This window comes from Python bivittatus, unplaced genomic scaffold (genome assembly GCF_059951505.1).
Source record: "Python bivittatus isolate LINGU-HERP-01145 unplaced genomic scaffold, Pbiv_v1 ctg000570_np1212, whole genome shotgun sequence".
NCBI classification, from domain to species: domain Eukaryota; kingdom Metazoa; phylum Chordata; class Lepidosauria; order Squamata; family Pythonidae; genus Python; species Python bivittatus.
This window is the reverse complement of record NW_028277097.1, coordinates 10351455-10379082: the sequence shown is the minus strand read 5'-3', so window position 1 is coordinate 10379082 and position 27628 is coordinate 10351455. Positions and strand designations below refer to the sequence as shown.

At 41.0% G+C, this 27628-nt stretch overlaps 1 protein-coding gene across 3 annotated transcripts in view; it reads right to left on the bottom strand.

Moving 5' to 3' along the window:
* PDZD2 (PDZ domain containing 2) overlaps nt 1-27628 on the bottom strand; it is a 184586-nt gene that overhangs the window by 12219 nt on the left and 144739 nt on the right. For 2 of the 3 annotated variants that reach the window (XM_088152773.1, XM_088152776.1), the window contains exons 14-20: nt 25107-25188; nt 22546-22649; nt 21245-21416; nt 19581-20386; nt 17643-17787; nt 10252-13789; nt 8918-9035 (exon numbers count right to left, since the gene is read on the bottom strand). In XM_088152773.1, coding sequence (XP_088008899.1) covers nt 8918-9035; nt 10252-13789; nt 17643-17787; nt 19581-20386; nt 21245-21416; nt 22546-22649; nt 25107-25188 — 4965 coding nt within the window. The remainder of the gene's footprint in view (nt 1-8917; nt 9036-10251; nt 13790-17642; nt 17788-19580; nt 20387-21244; nt 21417-22545; nt 22650-25106; nt 25189-27628) is intronic. The other variant, XM_088152775.1, reaches the window with a different exon arrangement.

Below are 27628 nucleotides of genomic sequence, written 5' to 3'. Positions count from 1 at the left end.
GGGGAGGGGAGGGAGACGAAATACCCAAAGATTAAAAACGCTTGAAAAAAACACACCCCACAATTCATACAAAATGCCTGGAAGATGAGTTGAGCATTTTAAAAAAAGAGAGAGTCTAAATCTTTACTTAAAATAGCTACAATTTCAGAAATTAAAGTTTTTTAACCTGGAAAGGCTGAAGAAGAGATTTGAGTGTACTTAATGTCACCAAAACAACATAAGGAGCCAAGCAAACCACAGCTTAGTTTAAGCTGCCTTTTCCAAAGTTCAGGCCTGGAATTAATTTTCAGTGCCCATCAAATTAATAATAAAATGAAAAGTGTCATCTGCACAGCTAGCCAACTCCTAATCTCACCAAGCAAAAAAAGTAGAAATGGACCGAGAGACACATGTGGACTACATAAAGCACATGAGCAAAACATGTGCCCAGCCATTCGTTTTGAGTTGTGGAGTTGCCTCTCATTGTGCAACTTCACCCTGTGCCCAAAACTGAAAGTCTTTTTCGGAGCTGATGGTGGGAACTCGCATGTGTGAACTGAGCTACCTCCAAGCACAACTCTAAGCAATTCAAAGCTCTTGACAGCAGAAATCAGAGTATTTGAAGGGATTCCTATCTTCACTGTCCACTGGTGAAGCGAGATGATCAACAGAGGACTTCTTTCAGGCTATGAAAGGCAAGGCGAATTAGTGGTGACTACGGCCTTTTCAGTGATAGCACCCTATTTATGGAAGCTTCTGCCCGGGGAAATTCACCAGTTTCTAACTCCAGATGAAGACCTATGACTTCTCCCAGACCTTTAATTGTTAACATTATGCCAACACTTGACCACTTTCCGTACTATTTGCTGGAAGTTTTACTGTTGTAGAGAATGATGGGCAGTACCCAAGAGGAGTTTCATCTTTGTGGAAAACATTTCTGCTGGCATACAGCTCCTAACTTCTAAACCTGTGATTTGCAAAGAATGCAAAAGGGGACAAGAACAATGAAAACTGGATGTCATGACTTGATAAAATGACACCTTTCTTTTTTATTTATTACTATTTATTTGTTACTTTAAGTCCAATCTGGAATAGTTATATTCACATGGGGAGGGGAGGCGGGTATAAAAATGCTACTAAAATTCATGTTCTAGCTTTACCATAGCTCAATATAAACACTTTTATTACAGAAGCAGCTCAGAGAGACCAGATGGGATTTAACTTGAACCCTAGTTGCCAGAAACGTGGCTGAATCTGCTCAGTAAAAAGTAGGCAAACTTTTGTGGCCAAGCAGCCATGTTCTGTTTTGCATATTTTGTTTTTTTGTAGGGGTTTTTTTTTGGTAGTTCAAGAACATGGGAGACAGTAGGCAGGGCTGGGATTTTCAGGTGTGTAGCCTGCCTTTTGGACTTTCATTAAAAAAAAAAAAAAACTTTAAAGGTATGTTAAGCTAATCTATTGGCTCATATAATTTCTTTATTTTGTTTCTTGTTCAAAATGTTGCTGTTTTAATATCCATAAACCACCCAGAATCCATGAGGACTGAGATGTTAGACCAATTGTACAAATAAATAAGTTGCACAAATAAAAACTGGTGGAAACCTGTTGCTTGTTGGTAAATTTCAGTGACACAATATTTTGAGGGAGCAAAAGAAGAAAAGCCAATGAACCTTGAATGGACAAATTGATCAGTTCCAGGTTTTGCCATATTCCTTGCAAACAAAAAAAACCATGAGTCTTTCCATCCTTTTTAGGTACAGATTTTGATACATTCTAAACCAGATGTTCCATTTTGAATTTTTTAAAAGCAGAGGATGAGCTAAACATGGAACCAAGAGGACAAAACTGGCCCAAGATGTTTTGCTTCAGAGATGAAAAACAAGATGACTTGTCTTTCTACACTTTCTTACTATCTGGACTGGAGGCTTAATATTTGATTGTGGCAGTGCCCTCCACTCCACCTAAGTCTAGGAGGTGTAGGGCTGACTACACACTACCTTCTTGCTCTTCCTCCCTGCCCTTCCAGGCAACATTTCTCAAATGTGCAACGTGACAACACTGAAACCCATATGTATCTTGGCAGAGCAACACACAATCACTGTGTATCCCATTTACTCAGTTGAAAACTTTTCCAACACCTCTGCTCATGATGCACTGGGTGAAGGTAAGTAGCCCAATTCAGTTCAGCAACGATAGTCACCGACACTGGCACATCAACTCAGGAAGACGGGAATAATGGAGGTATGACTGGCTCAGGAGAAGTGTTTAACCGCAAAGCTTCCATCATCTGAGATAACTTGCTCTGTTCGTAGATAGAGCTGACCTTGCTTAAGGAGAGGATAATTGCTTTGATCTCAACACCAGCTTCTTTATCTAGCAGGCAAAAGTTTCTGTCTCCTAAGTGGAAGCGTCTGTAGTTATTCTTGCATTGTCTAGTCTGTTGCTGTAGATTTGAATCTGGAGATTTCCTGGGTTACACCCTGCAGCATCTGACAGGTAGACCTGCAACACGGCGCTCTCCTTATAATTACTACAACTTGACTGAATCAATCTAGAGAGATGAGAATTAAAAAACTTCTGAGAATCATCTTGCTGTGGACTAAAAGGACAAGCTCTGAATTGCATAATATTTTCCAGCTCCCATGCCACTTTGGACCTAACAGCAGATGTGAGAAAATATGCAGACGTGGACCATATTCCAAAAAGCATTGAGTTTCATAAATATTTGAGTTCTTGGACTTTATAAACTGGCATGAATAAACAATCTCTCTTGAGACCCATGTGAAAATACTTAACATGATTTTTGATTATTCTTGACTGGGAACACAATCCAGTCTTGGTATTTTGGCAAAATATGCCAAGCGCACCTGGCTCAATCAAACTTGCTTTAACCAGGTCCTGGAATAAAGCCAAGGGGGTGTGGGTCTCCTGCTCAAAGAATTACTCATGTATGAGCCTACAAGTTATGGTCTGCAGAAAGGCCATCAAACAGCTTGAGCATGTATTCTCCTATGAAGAGAGACTGAAGGAGCTGGAGATGGTTAGCCTTGACAGAAAAGACTGCGGAGAAATACTATTTCAGAAAAACTTTTGAAAAATGTCACACGAAGGTTAAAACCTACTCTCTCTTGTTCCAGACGGCAGGACACAGAGGACTGGACTTATGTGACAGGAAGATATATGGGGATTGAAGGTCAGAGAAAAACTTCCTAGAAGTTAAGAGCAGTTTGATAGGACAACCAATGATGCAAGAGGAGTGGGCTCTCCTTTGTCAGAGGTCATCAAGTGGAGACCTCCAACAGATTCTTGCATTCGGCATCATCGTACACCAGTGTTGTCCAAACTTGGCCACTTTAAGATGAGTGGACTTCAACATGCTGGCTGGGGAATTCTGGGAGTTGAAGTCCACTCATCTTAAAGTGGCCAAGTTTGGACAACACTGGTGTACACAATGACCTAAATGCATCCTCTGAATTCTCAGATTCACTGAATTTGCACAGAGATACAAACTCAGTGGGTCCAGAATGGGCAGACTGTGGTTCAGTTGCTTTCACAACTCAATGTATTCTTCTTGAGAATACATTATTCCTCTTGGAAGATATAGTTTCCATATGAGTTATTTAGTAATAGCACCAGTAGAGTAGCTTCTTGGGTTTACCTGGTAGCACTGTGAAATTCTACTCTGCAGTTTACTAGGCCCTGAAAACTGCTTTCTGGCCAATGGTTTTCATCATATGGCAGCTTGAGAATCTACCAAGAAATCTTCTTTTAGCCAGACTTATCACTTGCACCTATGACTTTTCCTCTTCTCTGTTGAAAAGTCTACAAACATCGTGCTTCAGTAAAGCATCAAGACTCCTTTTTAATACTTGTCCTTAAATTGATTCTCTACTCCCTCTAAACATTTCTGAAAGACCACATAAAGCCAGAAGGCTGTTAATACATCATAAACATACAACCCAACAGCAGCTGGTAAAGAATTCACAATATTTCCAATGCGTATTTCCACTTATAATGGAGACATTATATTTATTTTTATAAAATTATTAATTTATATTTTATTTTTGTTAATTTATATATTATAATGGAAACATTGTCTGTGTATTTCCACTTATAATGGAGACTCCAATAATATCTTTTGCATGGATTCCTACAGCAACTCATTGAGTTATGGGACCATTACAGGTAGTCCTTGCTTAATGACCATTTGTTCAGCGACCATTTGAAGTTAACAATGGCACTGAACTAATGCTATTAATGACTGGTCCTCGAATTTACAGCCATTGCAGTGCCCCCCACAGTCACATGATCAAAATTTGGGCACTTGGCAGCCTGCCCGCATTTATGACTGCAGGGTGCGCTTCAACTCCCCCCACCTGCCTATGTCCCCCCCATCTCTGTCCTTTTGGCCACCCTGCACTCCATTGCCCCTGCCCTATCCTCTGCCGCCCCCAGCTGACCTTTGCTATCTCAGGAAGGCACACAGTCAACAACTGCCTTGTGAAGGGCCAGACTGGGCGTACCCTGCCAGCAGCAGGAGGAAGAAGATGACAAAGGTCAGAACTGCCGTCGCTAACTGGTATGGTCACGTGATGTTTCGCCTAACAGCTGTTTCACACAGTGATAGAAATTCTGAGCTCCAAATACGGTCGTTAAGCAAAGACTACTTGTATATATTCCACAATGGAGGAAAAAAACAATAATAAACCCAGAACAGTGCTGACCACAAAATGCTCTTCAAGCAGACCAAAGCAGAGTTTTACATTCGTCAGCCTTTGCAGTCGCTATGGAGTTCTTCATGACAGATTATTGGCAAGAACAGAACATTTGAGGAAATTATTCTTTCATTTATTTCCAAGAGTTAGGGTGGATGTAGAAACCGGAAGCCTATCAGTTGTAGTCCCCTCTTAGGCACAAAGCCAGCTGGGTGACCTTGAGCCAGTCACTCTCTCTCAGCCCTCAGGAGGAGGCAAGGGCAAGCCACTTCCAAAACCTTGCCAAGAAAACTGCAGGGCCTTGTCACACAATGTCAAAACAGGAGTTATCAGTAGGCTTGTGGAAAGCAACAAGTTTGTAGAATTAAAATAATAATAATTTCGGATAAAAAACAGAGGTGGGAAAATTCTTTGAACAGCCCAGTGAAAACTAAGCACACTCAGTGGAATAAAGAGCTGTCCTGTGCTTGACCTGTATTTTTGTTTTTCCTTTTCCCCTCTGCAGAATTTCTCCCCTTGCAGAAAGGAGGGATTGCTTAAACAAGCTATTTCTTCCCTGAACTGCTTTTCTTCCCAGCTTAGCTAGCCCCTAAAAAGTGCTAACTGCAGGTTAACAAGCTCAGCTCTGTGGCCTTAATTAGCTAATTAGCACTCTCCACTGCTGCTGCCTGAAACTGGCTAGACCTTAATCAGTTTCACCCTAAAGGCTTTCTTTTGCCTCCTAAGCACCTGGTGGCTCCAGCATGCCCTTGCTAAGGCATTCCTTTCAAGGTGTATTCCTCATTGTGTGCCTGCTTGCTCTCTTGTAATCTCTTCCTCTCCAATGAGTGTAAATACAAACATTAATTTCCCCTTGCTAGTTGTCCCAGAACCCAGGTGAGGATTCCAAGGGGTGGGAGAGTGGGGAAAAAGGGCTATAAGATTTACTCTTTTTCCCAGCTTCCTCATGAGTTGTGTTCGGCAACCCTTCCCTGCCATTTGGGCTCACCCGGTTGTTTGGGGTCATATCCTTCTGATGCTGTTAAGTATGTTCAGGGGCAGTTTCTTAATAAACTTTTTCAAGGCTTATTACTGTCCTGGTGTCTCCCTTAGCATACTTGTTGTTTGTTAACTGTCCCACAAATTCTAAATTAAGCATTGATGCACAGATTAATGGCAACAAGAGCCAAGTAGGAAGAGGAAGGGCGGAATGACCAACAGATTAGAATTTGCAGACGAAGTCCTCCAAGCTGCAACATTTTATGGTAGGCACATCTGACTTTTACAATTATATATTCAAAAAGATCCTTCAGGTGTGCACTGACAACAGAGATGATGGCTGAGGCTATATTTCTGCTTCTGAAAGGACTTAGAACCCTATTTCATGCTCAGAATAATAAAAAAATATTTGAAAAACCTGGCCTCAGAGGACATGACAAACCAGTTTCTTGTTCCAGTCCCAAAGAAGGGAATTTCTTGGTTATCAAATTTCCCCCTGCAGCTAACTGTGGCTTCACATTTTAGCTACGGCCCTATGTGGTTAGGTGAGTCTAATGTCCATTCCAGTAACTGTTTTTCATATTTCCATGCTTTTCACTAAAATTTGCATTCAGATATTAAGACAATGCAACAGGACTCCCTAGCTTCTTTTAATCCAGAAGTAAAAGAAGAAAGCGTGGCTCCAATTTTCAGCAAAACCTACTCTAGTGTTGTCCAACCTGGAACAGTCTAAATAAGTTGGAACTGCAACTCCCCAAATTCCCAGCACATCTGGAGGGCATCAGGTTGGGAATGGTTGGATGAAGCCCTAGATCAGTGTTTCTCAACCTTGGCAACTTTAAGATGTGCGGACTTCAACTCCCAGAATTCCCCAGCCAGCCATGCTGGCTGGGGAATTCTGGGAGTTGAAGTCCGCACATCTTAAAGTTGCCAAGGTTGAGAAACACTGCACTAGATACTCTGGTTTCTCTTCAAATCAAATAAATATTGTGCACTAGATTATCTAAAGGGGAGCTGCATAAGTACTTCCTACCTGGAGGAAGTCAGAAATGGTCATGATACTAAAATCTAGGAGCTGATTTTGTAAAATACATAAGCCTCTTCTTTGGGTCAGTTTAGACTTCACTTCTGCATGACATTAGACCCTTCTCAGTGCTCCCAGCAATTATATGCAGTATTTTTTCTGCAGGTTTGTCTAAGGATCACAACATGCTTTCGTGACTTCACTTTGCCTTCCTGGATTAAATCAAATTCCTTGGAAACAGGCTCAGAGTATTTTTTAAAATGGTAAATAGCAAATACGGGTTTTCTGTAAGTTTCATATCTGACTTGAAGAGATAAATGTCTTGCTTAGTTAAATATATTGGAGTTTTACTGTCTTTCTCATTAAATCCCCATGCAGTCCTGCCATTTCTGCTTAGGATAAAGGATTTAACATACTTTTCCAGAGTGGAGCTGCAAAACAGGACAGTCCTACTCAGCTAACCAGTTCCTGAGTGCTCTTGATTCATTTCTTAATTTTGTCACCCAGGTTTAAAATAAATGTCTCCCAGTGCAACTCTTCCTATATTTTTTAAAAATGAATTTGCAAAAGACTTGCTACAAAAGAATTGGGGGGGGGGGTGTACCTCTAAATTGAATATGCATTCTAAAACTCAATTAGAAGCACAACTTCTTTGTGATTACGATTCCTGATCCACCAAGAAGTCTTGCTTACACAGAGGCCTTTTCTGCAAACTCTCTTTTGCAGATTGGACCTTCAGTAAACGTAAGCATCCATTACTCTTGGGCCAAGTGCCCAATTAAAGCCAATAAAGCTTGCCTAAGCATTTAATAATAATAATTGATTAAATGCATATTCCTCCCCCCCTCAACTCTCCATGACTCTGGGCCTTTTTTCTGGGTATTTCTAGCCTATAATAGGATCCTAAGTCTATGTCTGCATGAAGGTAGGCAGAAATTCTTAGAAGACAGATCCTGCTTCTTTGAGAATAATATATACATTTGGGAGGCAGACAACAATAGTGTAAGGACCAGGTAAGGAAGCTGAGCTGCTGGTGGGAATCAGAAATCTGCAGTCCTCATTATGGACCTGTGGACGTGTACAATCCACATAACGAGAGATTTGGCTGATCCCCCGCACAATATACTGGCAGTGTCCCTAAAGAGGACATACTGCTCCAGGTTGGTTATTGGCATACCCCAAAACTCCTGTTAAAAAATCATCCAAAATCTATCTAATTGAAACATGAATAAGCAACTTCTTTTTGTTCCTTATTAAGCATTTTAAACGCATCAAAGACTTAAAAAAAACATTTTATAAACTTTTAAAGTTAGATGGGTAACAGGTGGTCTTTCTGCGCCAATGGTTTTGTGCAAGTCTAACTGGAGATCAGAATCCATTGATTTCTGACCTTGTTCTGGTTTGCTGAAAACCCCAACGAAGCTGCTGTTTTTCTTGGGGTGGTTGCAGCTCTGCAGCCCTTGCGAACAGGTTCATCTTTCCCTTGGTGGGAATTCTTTCTTCACCCACTTCCTGATCCCTAGCCTCAAACCTTCACAGGGGTGTCCCACCTCACTTACTCCACAGTAGTTCTGTGGCCTATTCCTAAACCTTGTCTCTTTCTGCATAAATGGCTTCAAATTCATCTTACTGCCTCCCCCAATTCACTCATCATAACAACATTTAAACAAAATCATTGCTACTGGTTTCAAGATTGCTTTCATTTCACCTTCACAGCTCACAGGGGGGTTTAAATGCAATAATGGGATGGTAGCAAAAGGACTGGGAAACCTTTAGGAGGCTGATAAGTGCTTTCGTTGGTATTGTTCACAAACATAGCTTCCCAAACATAGCAACTGCTCTGATTTCCCCCCCCCCCCAAACTATAAAACACAGAGAAATATAAGTACTGAAAACATGGATGAGGGGAAGAGAATTTTATTTTATTTCTGTGCCAGTAGGGGAAGGTATTTCTGTTATTACACTATGGCTGATAGCTTGGAGACAGGCCACGGATTGAATTACAATCTTTACTCTCTCCTCTTGGTCGGATGAAGAGAAAGAGGATGAGCATTAATTGACTCATCACGTTCTCTGCATGTTCTCTATGCTTTGAGGTTAGAAGACCTGAAGGTGACCTCAAGCTGGTTTCCAACTGCTTTGCAAGGGATCGGGAATGTGTGTCTACGCACCCACACCCACACACATACACCCATGTGTGCAGCTGTATATCTAGGCTTACCTCTGCTTGTGCTTTGATTTCCTGAAGTAAAGAAGAAACATCACTTTTTGTTGTCACTGAAGACAAAACAGACTGCAATTTCTGCTGATCCAGGGTGGACACCAAGAGTTCATCCAAGCTAAAACACAACATGTGCAAAATGGTGTTGGATGAGACTGAAGAAAGATAATGCATGGTTTAATATTAGCAGATATCATCTTCAATGGCTATCCCTAATGTGAAAAAGACCAGGAGGTCTAAGTAATTTGTAACACCCAACAAAATCTAGTTTGATAGAGAAAGAGCCACTGGAATCCTATTTCAGATAAGGCATTTGCACCAAGCAGTACAGGCATATTAAGCCTTTATTCCCTTCATCTACTCTTTTCTTAAAAAGCAAGGAGTCTCCTGAAATATTCCTGACCAAACAGGTATGGAAATGATTCTCCTTTTTACCTCTGCTAATTTCAAGGTTGCAATTAAGAATAAAAGACAATCCTTTGGGGAATTGGGTAGAAAACTGAAACCAGAATCTCTTTTCTTTCCCTTCCATTTCCATTCCACTCTCTTTTTCCTGTTGAGATATGCATCTAAAGGAATGATGGCGAAAATATGTTTTTGAACTTTAAAGAATTTGAATTAATAGACAATTAAAATAAGAAGTCACAAACCGGAGCTGTTCAAGCAAGGGTCATTGTGGAGTCTGTTACAGTTAGATTTACAGGAAATGGGACTGAGAAATCGAGGAAGGGAAAGGACAAAAGAGGCAGAAGAACAAAGAGAAAAGTACAGAAATTGTAAGGGCACTTTTTGAAAGGAAAAAATAATGGATGTCCATCAGGAGGGACTATGCCAACTGATTCTACAAGAGTGAAAAAAAAGTATAATTGGGTACTGGGTGCAGAATATGGCTTCAGGAACCTCTGCTTTTAGTTTCTTTAAGTATCTAAGTTTGTAATTCTTAGAGCTTTGAAATGTCTGGGCAGCTCCTGGTAAAATATCAGAAGCTGAGAATTTGTTGACTCAGATCACTGGGAGCTGGGGTGAGCATTCAATACTTTGATCAAGCCGTTGGCTTTCACAGAGTTTTGAAATTAAGAACATAACTACACAAATGAAAAGAAAGCATACAACTTTGCCTATTTGCCAACTGTTGCAATATTCAGTTTTTCTTGGTGCAAAACTCAGATAGGTTGGGTGCAGAATTTGTGTATTTTAATGCAAAGTACACAACCCAGGGTATAATTTTTCTGATTCTTTCCTCCACCCTACTCCCATGAAATGTTTGCTTTCAGGTTTTAAAGCTTTGCCTACTTCTGGGATAGAGCTACTATTAAGAAAATATTAAAACTAACCTGATTGACCAGCTTTTTCCCGAGTTCATCTTATTCAGACTGCCATCATGCTGTAGCCCTTCCTCATCAGAAGTTGATCCAGGAGTTCCAGAGCCACTGTTCCAAGGACTGCTTTCTTTTGAATGTTGCCTGCTTGTCATCCCAAGAGTGGACAGTCCTGAGCATTCATTCAGCCTGGAAACATTTTCAATAGGAGCATCAAGGCATCTCATAACAGGTGGACAATCCAGCTCAGTTTTGATATGGGAAGGTTGAGACTCCATAGAAAAGTCCTCACTGCAGAGTTTATCAAGATCTGGCATGCTCAGAGCTCTCAGCTCCCGGAGTTTGGAACGTGATAAGGGCATGTGTCTAACATGTGCACCCGAGGCTCTGCTTCTTCGGACATTGGTGGAAGATGGTGGTAAACTAACTGGTTCTTCCAAAGCATGCCTTTCACTCTTCTCCAAGTGAGCATCATCTTTGCTGCTCTTGGGGAAATTCTGTTGCACATTTGTTAATGTCGAGCTGGTTAAAGATCTGGTCACTCTTGGGGACGTTGGGACTTCACTTCCGCAGTATGAACTCAAGCTCCGTCTCAAGGCCTGGACCGCATCATTTACGCTGGTAGCTGAAACTGCAGAAATGCCACTGGACAATCTTCGGCCAATGGGCAGTTTAGAGCTCAGAGAGGTGGAATGGAGGTCTATGGCTTTGACCATAGGCCTGTCAAAATTAGCCAGGTTCTCAAACGATTTGATTCTCTGCTTTACAGAAAAAGAAGAAATGGGATCATGTGGCCAATTGAGTTCATAGTAGTAAAAATTCCTTCTGCATGTTTTCAGTTTTTCTGCAATGCGACTGCCATTGTCATTGGACAAAGGCAATGCTTGGCTGTTTGATCTCAGGATACCAGGAGATGTTGCTTTTGTATCCTGATTGCTCTGGCTATTCAGCAGACTGAGATGGACAATTTTCAACATGCTCAACTCTGAATGAGAAGGGTTTGCACTTGAAACATTGCCTAGGATACCCTGGACATGATGATCTGGTTGATCCCTAACACTGCTCTCTTCCCTTAAATGACTGGATAATTGTGCTGGCATTGAATAGGTCCTTGTCACAGGCTTTAATGCACTCAGGACATCTTCCTTCTCGAAAGCACTCTGCCGATAATCCAGTGCCTTGCTTTTTAGATGACTGATCTTATTGTCACCTTCCTTCCTCTCCAGGGGCATGTCTGGAATTAATGAGGAAGAGGAGGAGGAAGATAGCCTTACTTCAATGAAAGTGCGCTGAATTTCCTGACCAGGCTGTTCTTGCCGAGCAGGGGGATAAATAAGGCAAGAGGACTCTTTTTTAAAAAGCCCTGCATTGTCAGATTTTAATGGCTTCATTTCCAATCCATCATGATTTAAACTCATACTTATCCCACTGTTTTCGGTTCTATCATTCAGACGGCAAGTCTTGGGTGTGACTTCAGAAGATATATTTGACTGAGAAGGGATGTCTCTTGTTTGATAATTATCCATGCCAGCTTTCCCTCTTTTTTCACTGTTCATAACCTCCCATTTAGTGACCTGTGGTTCTTTTTCTACTTTAGGAGACCCTGCTATTCCAACCCTGCCAAATTTTGATTTGATGATGGATTTATCTTTATTTTTCACAACGCTGCTGTCACCATTCAACACAGGCAAAGTGGGTGTCTGAGGCTCCAGTAAAGAGGATTGATCTCCCCCTTGCTGTTGAAATATCTTAGAACCCACAGAGAGGCTCCTGCTGGGTGGTTCCAGATGTGTGGCTAAGTTATGGAGTGAGGAACCTTTCTTTGAAAGGAGTCTGGGTGAACATTGGGCAGGGAGGGGGATCTTTTTTTGATCAGCACCCTCAGTTTTCGCAGCACCAAGAGCATCAGAATGAGCTTTGGACTTACTTTTAATACCAAGACCCTTTAATTTAAGCCCTGCTTTGTTTTGTTGATTATTTGAAAGAGTTTCTACAATACTCTTTTGTGGAGTGCCTTTAGTTTCATGATGTAATTTGGGGGAAGAAGAGGGACTGTATGGAATAGTAAGGCCCTGGCATTGACCAGAATTCAGAGTTTTTGTATTTGACGGTTTTGAGATAAGAACAGTGTTTGCTTTTTCATTTTTTCCTGGTAAATTGTGAGCCAAAGAGACCTTGCCCAAATGTTTTGGTTTGGTCAAAAGGGGAGATTTGGGACTGTTTATTATTTTTTGCATTGCACTCCTCATAGCACAGCTGTCTGCTTTACTTAACTGGGATGAATCACTGACTCCTTTCCCTATCAAAGCAGAATGACTATCAATCACATGACTTCCATAATCTATTACTAAATCATTTTCCACCTGCAATTGTTGGGGTTTTTTCTGTTCATCTTGGCCTAGCCTGTGGCCATCCCAGCTATTGATATTTTTTGCCAGACAGGAATGTATTTCTGGGGCATGATGTCTAGACATTTTACATGTTTCCATTAGATCTTCTTGGTTCTCCAGGCATTTCCCTTCTCCACTCTTTGAAGAACCATTCTCAATGGAAGGGCAGACTGGCTTGTCTTGATCCAAACTGTCTACCCCTTGCAAAGAAACATCTGGAGAAGATTGAAAAGTTGTTGATGGAACCACATGTTCTGCACTGGAGTTTTTCGATAAGTGTGAGTCTTCTAATGAAAATTTTCCATTGGGTATTTCCAGTGAATCTATTTCTGTTTTGCTTTCTGCCTGCAAAGAGTTGTTCAAAGAATGGTAAGTTGGTGGATGATGAGATGATTTTATGGGAGATGTGACCAGCTGTTTTTGAAGACAATGTTGATCATAATTCAGACTGCAAATTTCTATTTGCTCCTCCTCTGACTCAATTGCCTTATGGGTTGCCAAGGAATTGTCACAACCAGATACTAAGAGTGATGAACTGTCTGAAAATTCAGGAGTCTCAGCTATGGATTCCGTGTCTGAACTGGAGTCCTCTGCAGCAGCATACATAGATTTTGGAATAGTGTTACTTTTAGTTTCAATTTCAGGCAAATGGTCATCACTAAAGCTGCTAAAATTCCTGGAATAGGTACTCAGGCGGCTTTGGTTTACAGTTAAAATTTTGCTTGCATTAATGGAATCCAGGACAGAAAAACCCAAAGTTTCTTGTGTGTTAGTTACAGAATTCGCAGCTCTTTCTGCAAGGTCATTTTTAATTATACTTGATATAGAATTATGCTGAGCTTCTTCTGCCAGCGCAAAGGTATTTTCCTTGGTATGTTTGTCCTTGATTAATAAACAGTTATCATTTTTTTCTTCTGGGGAATTCCTCTTGCCAGGGAAGTCATTAATCTCTTCTAACAGCACCACAGCCCTGTCCTGAATAGGGAGAATTTCTGAGGGATCTGCTGGTATCTCCTTAGTATCAGCATCAGATGGCAATCCTGTCTTTTCTGCCTTATAATCCAGAGGTTCCCGATGTAAAGATTCTTTCTCATATGCAAAGCCGTTTTCTTCTTCAGTCATAACAACACTGCCTGGATCTTTCTGAACAGCCTCATCTGCTTCTGAAGACACAGAGAGATTTGAAGGCTGTTAAAGGCTGAGTAAAGAAGGAATCAATGAAATAATTCCAACCTCTTAACTACACAATAAATAAAACTTTACGCAACTGTCCAGCTTTTAATTTTAGAGGTCCAGCCTAGAGTCAGTGATGGCTAAGGAGTTGTATGGATAAACTTTCATACTTACTAAATGCTGGCTAGGACCTTTAAAACTTTCATGTTTTGGTCTGAATATATTCAACCAGTAAGAGCAGCAAGAGAGTCTTCATTATGAATTCTTCTTCCCCTGAAGCATCTTAATATCTATACACAAACTCTCTCAGAAACTATTCCCTACTTCTTTTTCACTTGAGACTCATAGGCCCTAATTTTCTCAGTTGGGCATAAAATGAAGAACTGCGCTTTTATGGTCATGGTTTTTAACATTTGGAAGATTTTAAAGTTTCAGTTCATCTTTTCTTTGAATATATTGACTCTTTCTCTTGGTTTTCAATTATTTCTAAGGAAAGAAGCAAGATAAACGTATGTCAAATACAACAAATCCCTCCCAGATTTCAATGATATTAATTCTGCTAGCAGTGAGCGTACATTTTGGCTGCATCTAGATTTTACTGTCTACAAAAGGAAGTGCTTCTTCCATCCACTAAATACCTTTTGTTCATGCCACTGAAATCCAATCTGGCCGTGGAATCTAGTAGCTCGGGCAGGGAAGATGATGTGCAGCAGGGAGGGTGGTATAACAGCAACAAACCTAACTGTTCCCGACAGCCCAGATTCAACCAGAAGGCCTCACATTCAGTTATCTCAGTGTTTCTCAAACTTGGTCACTTTAAGATGGGTGGACTTCAACTCCCAGAATTCCCCAACCAGCATCACTGGCTGAGGAATTCTGGGAGTTGAAGTCCACTCATCTTAACATGGCCAAGTTTGAGAAACACTGAGTTATCTGAAAAGCAGAGCCTCTGAAAGCCCTTGGTGACTCACAGATGAACCTTTCCACTGTAGACTTGAAATGGAGACAAAGGAGGCGGCACTAGAGGTTGCTCTCAGGGCCTGATGAGAAAAATTGCCTCTCCTCCATTCCTGCTGATGGAACATCCTGAGCAAACTTTCACTCAGGGAGGGCTCCCACTGGCAGGATCAAACTTAATTATATTTTAAAAAGTTGAAAGGAATTCTCCAAAGGCCCTATCTGGTAATCTGTACAATTTCCTTGTAAGCAGCTGATATTATCACATTACAGATTGGAGCGCAGGACGAAAAATGAGCACCTGGCCAAAAAGTTAAGACTGTGGCTATCTAATCTGCAAGTGAATCCTTTTCATTTATTTCGTTAATTAACTTCATCTTTCTTCCTTTTCAGATTTTATGTTTTTCAGGAAGTGTCTTCATGCACGCGATTCATCTCTTTGGCATTATAAAGTTTCTCTTCTTCTTAACTAAACATCTACCACAGTCTGTAAACCATTCATATCCATAGAGGTAAGACTGTAGGTTTGATCCTTCAAGGGTGTCAGCCAGTTTGACTTACAATGTACTTTCAGAATAAAACAAATTATTACTAAAGGCAGGTCAAAATGGCAAAGCTAGCTAGTCCCCTGAAGTTGAACCTGATGTGATTCGGCCTAACTAATTAACCACCATTTGTTTTTTACGCCCGGGTACCATCTTGATGAGTATGTTAGCAAACTTTGATCCAATATGAGAACTGAGAGACACTTCAGAAATGTAAGTGAGCCAGCTGCATGCAGAGTTTCAGACTCGTCACTGAAAGATTCCATTCACTTAGGCAGCCTACATAGCCTACTTCATTCTTACTTCTTAAAAAACTCCTATTTTATCACGGTAATAACTCACCAGTGAAAGCCAAAAATAAAAAGCATTCAGCTACTGAGTCTGCCTCCTCTTTCATTCATACAAATCTGTATGTTCTGTATGGTCACAAAACATGAATTCTCAAAAATCAGAAAGACCTAGGTCAGCTTTTTCCTAAGCCCCAGCCAGCACCTTGGCTAAGTATCTAACCCAATTTACTATCTAAGCTTACTTTTGAACAGTGCAAACCACTGTTCCTGTTTGCAGAAAAGCAATTTTCACGTTTGTTTTGAAATAATTTGATTTAGCATGGTTTTAAATTACATATTGATATTAAACAGATGTTATATTTATGTTAATGCTACTATTTAAAAAGGGATTGTTAATTCTATCTTGATGGATTACAAATGATCACTTTTGGAGTCAAATTTCAAATTTCCAGGTGTAATTTGAAAACAACAACTACCTTTTGTGCTGCTTTTAAATTTTGTTTTACTTTTAAATTTTGGTTTACATTTTCATTGTGCATTTCATATTTTATATTTTATTTACCACCTTTTATCATTTCATTTCCATTAGCCACTCCTGCTAACTGCTCCTGAAGGACAGCAGAGAACTACATCAATATATTAACAAACAAACAAATGATGAAGTCTTTTTAAGCCTAATTTCATGAAATGGTGACTATAACATGGATCCAGATGTTTCTATCACTCGCAGCACAATGAACGAAACAACTCTTAAACTTAAACCATATTTAAGATTATATATATGACATTAGAGATTTGCGCCCCCCCCCAAAAAAAAGAGGCAGGAGAAAGAAAAAAGAAAAAGAAACTTAATCAGAGGGGACTAAGGCAGAAATCATAATTATTTGCTTATGAACAAAAACTACAGATCCATGTAGTTTGCTTAGCAACAGTATTGAAGTGCTTTACCACTGCCTTTTTCTGGAATGTTTTCTTGACCTCCAAGTGTAGCCTACAGTCTTAAGGTTATCTGGTGATCTCTGACCCCAATACTTCCCATTAGTGATCATGGAAATACTCTTCCTAACGTAAACAGCAGCTGAAGTGGCAAAGGCAGCTTATAGAATGGGGACTACAGTGAGACAAAGCCCCCACCCCAGCTATTATTTACTAAGTTACTACACTCTTGCATGAAAAATAGCTTATCTATTTGTTTTTAGTAATATTTATCTTTTAATACTGATTTTTATATTTTTATAATTACTGTTTTATATAAGTGTTATTTTATCTGATTGTTATATACTGCACAGAATCATATTTCATGAGATGGGCAGCCATATAAATTTGATTACTAAATAAATAAATAAAATTGACTCTGGCTATATGCATCTACCAAATCACAGATGATGATGATGATGATGATGATGATGATGATGATGATGATGATGATGATGTGATCATCATCATCATCATCATCATCATCATCATCAAACAAACTTGTATGCCTCCTGACTCTGTCGATGCATCACCTGGACCCACTGGAATGCTTTGGGATTGTGGTGGTGGCCCAGTAAACTACATTGTTTATATTCTCCAACCATATCTCAAAGATAGTATAGCTAGCTTGCTGACCTAGTAGGTAGGGATAGATAATGAGAAGGCCATTCAACTGGATTTATGAAAAATATTCCAATGTCATGCTGTAATTTACACTGTGTCTGCCTTTTCCTTTGTCTTGTCTTTCAAATGTAGAAGTCCAAAGGTATATAAGCTGTGGTTCTGCTTTTGCTCAGGGATCCTCAGCAAGTTGCCAATCTGTTGCTGGGAGCCCGATGTACACTGTTTTATTGTTTGCATGCTAATAAATTTATGTTGTATCTTCAAAGTGATTTGGGTGTTTTAAGCAAGCCAGGTTTTGGGCACAACAGGATGAATGATAGTGAAATATGGAATGCTTTGGTTCTTGTCCAGTTTTGTGATTTCTCAAAAAACCTCTTGACTTAGTTCAGGGATACCTACGTTATAGCACCTGCCCACTGACCACAGAACAAAAAAGAAAGACAAAATCTTACGCAAAACAGCTTTCTGGACGTCCAGTGTAATAGATGTGGGAAGACATCTTACATATTGGCAAGCTTCCTCATAAGAGAATCCATGGATGGGGATACCATTGATAGAAAGGATCTCATCTCCTGGAACCAGCTTTCCCATGGATGCCTGTTAAGAGCGCATCTATTAATACAGTACCTATCATAGCTCTCAGACTGTTTAGGATGCAGAATAACATGAAGATGAAGCTCAGATTGCTTCACTGGGAAAGGGGAATGAATTCCAGATTCAGGGTCCTCCTGGAGAGAAGACAGAGCCTTTCTGTCAACCTCTGGACCAGAGGAACCACCAACTCCTTAACCTGGCAAAAGTCTAAGATGGCAAAATCAAGCGGAGGCAACCTCTGTATGTGGGATGAAATTCACTGCCCTGTATGAGAGTTCAATTGGCTTTAGTCTGCTGCTGTCTCTTAGGGAGAGATTTAGCCATCAGGATTCACTCAAAGCTCTTCATGAACCTGTTTCTGCCTCCCTACAAGCCAACTTTGTTTGCCACACCTGATTTGCCTATCTTATCTACTTGGACCACTAAGCTATCTTGATTGGATTTCAATCAGTTACAATGCCACTGGCTTCCATTATGTGCCTCAGGGACACAGTATATGGGACAGAATGACTGCAACATGTATAAAGTCCTAGAAATATTGCAACAGTGAAGTGTGCAAATGGTGAGACACCTCGATGGCTGGGATACCCTCTTAGGAGTTAGAGGATACGCAGACTACTCCCTGCAGCATTTTGTCAGGTCTTCTCAAGCGTTCACTAAGGATTCACATTTTACCCATGGAATAAAATTCATTCTTGTAATGCAAAACTATGAGTTGGCATTACATCCAAATACAATTGTTGGACTTTGTGCAGTGTAGTATTTAAGCACTGCATTGCTAAGCCATGGTATACAGGTAGTCCTTGCTTAATGACCGCAATAGGGACCAGAAAATTCATTGTTAAGCGGGGCGGTTGTTAAGTGAGTCGTGCCTGATTTTACAACCTTTTTTGCAGGGGTCATTAAGCGAATCACAGTTGTTAAGCAAATCACATGGTTCCCCGCTGATTTTGCTTGCCAGAAGCTGGCTGGGAAGGTCAGAAATGGTGATCATGTGACCCCAGGATGCTGCAACTGTTGTAAGTGTGAGCCATTTGCCAAGCACCTGGATCGCGATCACATGACTGCAGGGGTGCTGCGACAGTTGGATGTGTGAGGACCGGTTGCAAGTCCCTTTGTTCAGCACCATTGTAACTTTGAACGGTCACTAAACGAAGGGTTGTTAAGTGAGGACTACCAGTAGTATAATCCAAATGCAGTTAGTAACTGCCTTGCTGAATGAGATTACAGCCAAAGGGATGTCTCCAAGACACTCAGAAGCCAAGTACGAAGCAATGGGATCTTCCTATTTGTTCCCAATGCAGAAATTCCTTTCTCAAGCCATCACAGATACTTCAACACCATCTATGCTATCACTCATACCAATATCTTGACTTAACAAATTAACCTTGGCTTCCCAACATGTGGTCATTTTGAAATAACTTGAAAATCCCTGAATGGCAGTATAGTTGTTCTTTCTTGTCAAGAAACTGCTTATCTTTTAAAATGTAATATCTTCTGCTTCTAAATGAGTTATGTTTTTGTAAAGTGAGCAATATTTACTAATGAAATGAACAATATGGTTCCTTTCAGAACAGTGTAACCTCCTTGCACTGAGAGTTTTAAGTTAGTAGGGTGGGGAGGCAGGGCTCAATCAACACATTAACTGTCTATTTGGCAAGGGGCAGTGGGGAGATGAGGCAACACTCACAAGACTCACTTTCCCCTGAGGCTACTACGTCCATTTCTTGCATGATCTCAACTTCCCTCTGAATTGAAATTCTATTAGGGAAAATAAAGAGAAAGAAATGTTGTACCCTTTCAGCTGCTCCAGCTGGTTGCAAGCCTGTTATCACAATGTGTAAGGGGTTGGCATGAATTTCAAGATCCAGGCCAAATGACTCATTTTCATTCCGAGATAAAGTAATTGATTCCACATGACTTTGCTCCAGTGGACTCTCCTGAGCTTCGTTCTTCTGGATGGGTGGAAGGACCTTCCCGCCAGCTCTGCTGCAGGCACCATGCTCCTCATTCTTGACCCTTGGGACTCCGTGGTACTCAGTACTCATCAGGCTCTTCACTCGGGTGACTGCTTTATGTTCCAGTTTAGGAGACCTCTTAGATTCTAGCTGTTCCTCTCGAAAGTCCTTCAAATTCAAGTAGCCTGGATGAAGGTCTGGAGCATCTGAATAATCAAATGCTTTAGCTGGAAGAGAAGGGGTGTCTGGTGTATGCTCCCCAGTGCTCTCTGCCAGATTCCTACAGTTACTGGCAGCTGAGTCACTGTAGGTATTTGTTGCAGATTCTCTCTCTTGACTGGTATCTTCATTTTGCACTGAAGGAGCTGCAGCGGGAGCCTCACAGTCATTGTCACCCTTCCTTTGACCTTTTGACCTCGGTCCTCTTTGGAAGCAAGCTCCATCTTGTTTGGCATAGTCATCCTCATCACTTGCATCTCCATCATAAAAAGCAATCCTTCTCTGCCTTTGGAAAGCAATCTGGGCCCCTTTGGGGCTGTCGCTGAAACTAACGTGCCGAACAGCCATCTCTCTTGGCTTGCTGAGAAGACCGGGTGAGCTACTGCCAGTACCTGGTGAACTGCACAGACTAGATTCTTTGGTAGCTAAGAATAAACACAAGGAATACAATTGGGCAATATTGTCTTAGAATGTAATGACCTGACCCATCACCATTTTCCAGATTCCTCCCTATTCTTACAATTCTCTCCCTAGGCAGCAGTGAAAATGATCTTGTAAAAAAAACAAACAAACAAACACCCAAGGTGAGAAAGGCATCTTTTCAGTGGTAGCCACTGTACTCAGGGCCTCAAAAGAAATGAGCCCATTCAATTGTGGGGTTCCACTTATGGAATGTTCTTCCCAGGCAGACACTCTTAGGGACCAGGCTAAAACACATGTTATAATTTGTGCAACAATTTATAATTATAATTTATAATTATAATTTTGATTTTGATTTTATGCCCCTATTTATGTGGGTGTGCCTTCAAGTCAGTGTTGACTCTGGGTGACTTCCTGGATTAGTTTCTGAAGTTTTTGTGGCAAGATTTTTGGAAGTGGTTTGCCCTTGCCTCCTCCTTCCCAGGGCTGAGAGAGAGGGACTGGCCCAAGGTCACCCAGCTGGCTTCATGCTCAAGGCAGGGTTAGAACTCACAGTCTCCCAGTTTCTAGCCCAGTGCCTTAACCACTACACCAAACTGGCTCTAACATACATACACACACACACATACATATATGTATATAGTTTTTACTCATTTTTATTTCCATGCATATGTTTTACCCTTCTGCTGTTTTTTTAGTCTTTTAAATAGTTCTGCAATCTACTCAGTGAACTCTGATTATTGGGCAGATTAAGGACAGTATGTTATAGAGCGTGATTGCCTTCTATGCCATCGAGAAGGACAATCATGTTGGAAGGACGACCATGCCTCTTTGTATTTCACTACAGTATCCCTGCAGCTTACGTGGAATGCCAGGAGAAGGAAAACTCTCTTCTAGGGAACTGCTCCTACTCTTGGGTCGAAACTGCTCTTCATCACTGGATCCAGTCACTGTAGTCTCCGAGAGAGACAACTGGCTTGTCCCATCTTGTAAGAAGTATTGTGAAAGCTCCATTTCAGAATTGATGGACCCCTGCTGATATAAATACAGAAAGAGAAAATAGGATGTTGTAGCAATAAAGCCCCAAGACCTAAAGATCATCCATACTAAAGTTCTTGCTATCTTTCCTACTGTTTCTCTTGCTCAAATGGGGATGTGGTTCATTCCTTTAGATCAGTGTTTCTCAACCTTGGGGATTTTAAGAAGTGTGGACTTCAACTCCCAGAATTCCCCAGCCAGCATGGCTGGCTGGGGAATTCTGGGAGTGGAAGTCCACACATCTTCAAGTTGCAAAGGTTGAGAAACACTGATCTAGATTCCATGGCTGGCTGGGGAATTCTGGGAGTGGAAGTCCACACATCTTCAAGTTACCATGGCTAGGAAACACTGATCTAGATTCCACCACTCTTTTTATCACCTTTTGATTCATTTCCCAAATTATTCAGTTGCCTTTAACATACAAATGAATGCTGCTTAGAGCAAACCAAAATAGGAGACTCATTCTAATTAGCAGCATGAAACAAAGAAAAGACTGGAAACCAAAGTGGAAAACAAATTAGCGATTGCTCCTTAATGTGGAAAAGTCTGGCTTTTAAACTGAATGTAACTCTTTGTCAGCCTTCTCCCTGAACACATGAAAGCTTAAAAAAAAAAAAAAATGAGGGTGGGGAGCAAGGATGGGAATGCAGGCTCTACAATCTCTGTTTCTGACCCTGACATGTTTTGCAGAAAAGGACCTTTTGCATTTGCTTGAATGTGCACAGAAACCTTTGGGCAGGCTAGGATAACCATGGGCTTTACTATTTGAAGTAGTGAAGCTAGGAATGGGAAAGGGGACTCAGCTCTATCATGCACGGGAACTTTGTGGCAGGTCTTGTGTGTGCACTTTCCTCTTGTGAGAGTGCAATCTCTGGAACAGTTTTTTGACCAAAGGGATCCCTGGTGGAACAATACAACAAAATGAGAAAATCCAGCCTCCTCCCCATGTGTCCCACTGCTTCTCCCCTCCTGACTCTATCTACAAGGTAAGAAACAGAAGAAGCACCAGCACCTTCTTTGGCTTGGAGGAGACCAGTAGATACGTGTCTGTAAGAAAGCCCCAACTTTTTCTAAGCAGCAGAACCCCCTCCTTTAAAATCTTGTGGTGACATTTCAATAGTTTTACCCGACTTGCTGGCTCCAAGAAACGCTTCATTGTCCAGCTCAAGGGTGAAGAGGCTTCTGTCTGTTTAGACTTCACGCTTGGAGATGGACTTTTGGGCAGATTTCCTGTTAAAAACAATTGGGTTCAGCAGAGAAGACTAGCTTGTGAAATAATACGCACACAGGCTCAACCCCCAAGCCGTCTGACTTTACTGGGACAGAAGGCTGGCCTCTCACATCTTTTTAGAAATGACTGCACAATTTGCATTGCTCACTGACTAGCAGAGAGTAGCACGCAGATCCCAGCTAGCAAGGTATGAGCCTGTGGCTGCTTGAAACCAAAAGAAAATTAGGCCCCTTGAATTCTAACTCTACCCAAGAGGATTTCAGTGTTAGATGAGTTCCTCCAAAGAGTCTAGAGTCTGATGATGCTGGCGAGCCAAGAAAGGCTTTCTCCTCCAGGACAGCCAGCATCAACAGAGCCAACAGTGCAGAACAAAGGGGAGCAAGGGCTAAAGACAGATGCGGCATTCCTTTCCCCCATTTCCTATTGCTGCACTGACCACATTTTTCCCCTCTTGGCAGCAAGTACAGAAAGAGACAATATTGGCCTGAAAAGCTGGAATACTCCAGCTCCTTTCAGCCAACCAGCTCGGTTGCTACACCAGCCCACCGCTCTTTGACTAGCATAAACTGAGCAGGCCTCTGCTTTTCAGTGCAGCATAAAAGGTCAGCCCAGCGTGTCTTTTCTGTTATGTTTGGAGGAAGATCCCCCTTTGCTCTATACTCAGCAGCAGCAGAAGAATGCAGGGTGAGTCACTTTGAGTCAATCTAGTTTTAGGAGACTTTGACCACCATGACTGGATTCTCATATTAGCATAACATCCCTGGTTCAGGGATGCTCAATCCAAAGTCTCAGGGTTACACGCTATCTCCAAAAGCAATCATTCATCTCTGAGTGACAACAAATTGTAATTTTTAACTTAACTAAAAGGGGAAGCTACTGAATACATGTGGAATTATCGCATTAACTGAATCTATTTATTTTTATTTTATTATGCTATACTAAACAACAAAAGAAAAGTTCAAATACATGCAAGAGAAATAAAGAATCCACAAACTTCAGAACTGATAAGCATAGCAATAATGGTTGAAAAATCCACAATTCTTGAAATGTTGAAAGATTCCATATACTGGAGAAATAGCCAAGAATGTAATATACATGTCTTTAACAATGATCCAGAATCTTATTAATAATGCTGTTGATGTCAGTCAACCCAGTAATAAAAGGATAAGACCAAACCATATTAGTTAATGTTTCAACTCTTGAGTTACTTCTCCAACAGTAGAGTGACTATAACAACTTTACTTAAATGTATTTAAGTAATGTAATTTCAATGAACTTCAAATGTCAATTAAATTGAATTTAGTTCTGTCCCCATTCAGTTTCTCATCTGTTAAAGGACAAGTTTGCCGCTCAGCCTGGAAAAAGTTATGCCTCTTACTTAGTTCATCATCCCTTGCTGAATACTGAGATGTGAATTGTTTTATATTCAATGTATTCAATATTATTTAATATTTTTTTTACTTCCTTTTATTCTACTGCATTTTGATGAAAAAGGTTGGCACTAAACATGTATGGACTAATGACTCAGTTTACCTTTTCAGAAAAGAAGAAGTTAGCTGTAATATAATATTAAATGTTATCAATAGCATATGGTAATGATAATATCCAGTAGTAATGTATGGCTGTGAGAGCTGGACCATAAAGAAGGCTGAGCGCCGAAGAATTGATGCCTTTGAACTGTGGTGCTGGAGAAGACTCTTGAGAGTCCCCTGGACTGCTAGGAGGTCAAACCAGTCAATCTTAAAGGAAATCAACCCTGATTGCTCATTGGAAGGATCGATAATGAAGCTCAAGCTCAGATACTTTGGTCACCTAATGCGAAGAGAGATCTCTTTGGAGAAGACCCTGATGCTGGGAAAGATTGAAGGCAAAAGGAGAAGAGGACGGCAGAGGATGAGATGGTTAGATAGCATCACTGAAGCAATGAGCATGAAACTGAGCAAACTCGGGGAGGCAGTGAAGGACAGGAAGGCCTGGCGCAATATGGTTCATGGGGTCACGAAGAGTCGGACACGACTTCATGACTAAACAACAACAACAACAAAGATAATAGCATATGGTAAAGATTCAGTCTCTAAAACAACCTCCTGCCTAACCAAGACATTAAGAGTAAATAAGAGCCAATCTTACAAGCTACCGGGCTGAGGTGGAACTTAACAGATCCAGAAGCTGCAGTGGGCCAGCTACAACTGATCCCTAACAATTTTCTTTTTTACAGTTGGGGTGTGTGTGTGTGTATGTGAAGTAAAAAAGGAACAGCTCTGATTATGCAGTTGTGGTCACCACCTTGCTTTCTTTGTTCCCCCAGCAAATACCCATTTATTTGTCTAATTAATTCTAGAAATAGAATGTAACATTCCTTTGCACAAAATATGCACAGAACAAACTTTCTAAGAATGTATCTGTACTGTAAATAAAGAGTCAGATCTGATGCAGTTTTAGAAATAGATGAATACCTGAGGTATGAGGAGAAGAGACGTCCCTGTTTTCTCTGTGGGTGGTTCGCGTTATGGCTTCATCCATCTCCTGTTCAGAAACCTATTATTAAATTGAAAAAAAGGATCCTAAGCTGTATGCAGTAAACAACAAAACACAGCCCCTGAAAGTTCACGTGCGTTGTTTTTATATGGACAGCAGAAATCTTGAAGATGCTGATGTAGGCTGTGTAACACAGATTATATATATATATATAGTTATAGTGTGTGTGTGTGTGTGTGTGATTTTGAAGTAAAGCCTCCCATGACTACATTTTGTAAAAGAACACAGGACTGTTATTGTCAGGCCTAGCCCAAGGAACTCCAAGAGACAATGCCAATTCAGTCCAGCTATGTTTATTAGCTACAACCTCTAGCAAGAATCTTCCCAGACTAAAACCCCAGTTCCCAAAGTCCTCCAGCCACAACAGTGTGAATTCCTCAGGGAGGTGCCAGTCTCATCCTCTTGTTCCTCCCACGTGGTTCTGGTGAGCTAAGAAAATGTTTATCTCCCTGAGCTTGGCCTTCATAATTCCATTCCATCACAGTTACAAATGTTCATTTTGTTCAGGATCCTATGAGACTACTAATAGAAGCCAGCCAAACGCTCCAGGGAAGATCGCATTCAGGGACGCTGGTAAAGGGTGTGGTTCCAAAAGTCAAGATGGTGACCATGTACGAGGCCCATAAAAAACAGGCAGAGCTTTGATCACATGATCGCACCTGCCCTCTTGACTTTTTTGACCCCACCTTGCAGACGAACCTGGATATATAAAATTTTCACAGATCCTTCTCGTGTGAACAGTACAATTGTTACAGAAATACAAGGTAATTAATCAATAATTGGCCTCTACAACAATTGTGTGATTATATATAACAATAATTACAGTGGTACCTCGGTTCACGAACTTAATTCGTTCCGCGACTCTGGTCGCAACCCAAATTGGTCGTGACCCGAATCAAATTTCCCCATAAGGTTCAATGTAATTACGGTTAATCCGTTCTGAACCATATATATATTTTTTTAAAACTGCAAAAATATGAAACAAAATACAGTATGAAGGGAGAGAACACTAACCTTGCTCGACGCGACTTCTGGCGTGGAGGACAGGAAGGCGGTTGGGGAGGCGGTTATTGCTTGGAGGGAGAGTCCCCCTCCCTACAGGAAGCCGCGACCACGTGTCACGGCAGGGAAAATGGCCGTGGATCCTGTTCGTCACCCGATCCGGCGTTCGCGAATGGAGGCAAAATTTTGCAACCGGAGCTGTTCGTGAACTGAATTGTTCGTGAACAGAAGCGTTCGTGAACCGAGGTACCACTGTATATCATTGATATAAGAGAGCTAATTTGGTGTAGTGGATAAGGTGCCAAGCTAGAAGCCGGGAGATCATGAGTTCTTGTCCCACCTTGGGCACAAAGCCAGCTGACTGACCTTGGGCCAGTCACTCTCTCAGAGCCCTAGGAAGGAGGCAATGGCAAATCACTTCTGAAATCTTGCTAAGAAAACTGCAGGGATTTGTCAAGGCAATCATCAGGAGTCAACACTGACTCAAAAGGCACATACACAAAAGTCTATTATCCAATATCTCAGTAAGTAAGTGGCTTTATCAGATCTTAAAGGAAGTAGATGAATTGCAAAATAACATAAAGCTATGTTATCTTTATTCAGATATCTAAATATCAGATAACAAAAAGATTGTTTGAGATACTTGGCATTTTTAGGCATCTGCCAGGCTGTCACTGTTCTCGAGTCTTTTTTCTGACCTGTCAATCCAAGCAGTAACCAAAAGGCTGATTTCAGCCACTTTTTTTTGTTTTTTCAGTGCCCTGATCTAGGTTTTCTTTGTGGCCATGCAGCAAATTAAAAGGGGTCCATCTAGCACCACATGGAGTGGCATCAGGAGCCAAAAAACCCCCTCTGAACTAGATGACAAAAATGGAATCCACCAAAGAACGTCTTGGCTTGGGCTCCTTCAAATGCATAGCAGCTCTGAGAACAATTCGTTTTGTAAACCATTTACACATTTGATGTTTTAATTGTATGGGCTTTGTTTTTCAATTACAGCGGCGATGGATGTACCACTGGTAGACCTAAAGAACGTCTCTATGTGGTTGTTAAGAGTAGACACCAACTTGATGGCACATAATCAAATTAATCAATGGCCTTTGTTGTTATTTTCTACATTTTCAGAGGGTTGGATCTAATTATGGCATCCACAAGAGTAGCGATGGACGATCTGTGGTTCCAATTAAGTCCTTTCACCCCTCTGCCGTTTTCTAAATTTCCACCGCTGAGGTTGCAGCAAAACTCCAAGTTTTAGCAGTACAGTATTTACATCTTTTTATGTGTACAAATTTAAATATAGCGTGTTGAACCTCTCCTAGATATAATGCACTTATTTAGCCTTATCTCCCCCAACATTAAAATATCACTCCATGCAACTCCTCCAACAATCTCCCAGAAACCATCACGGGTCTGATTTTTCTTTTATGTGTCTCCCAGA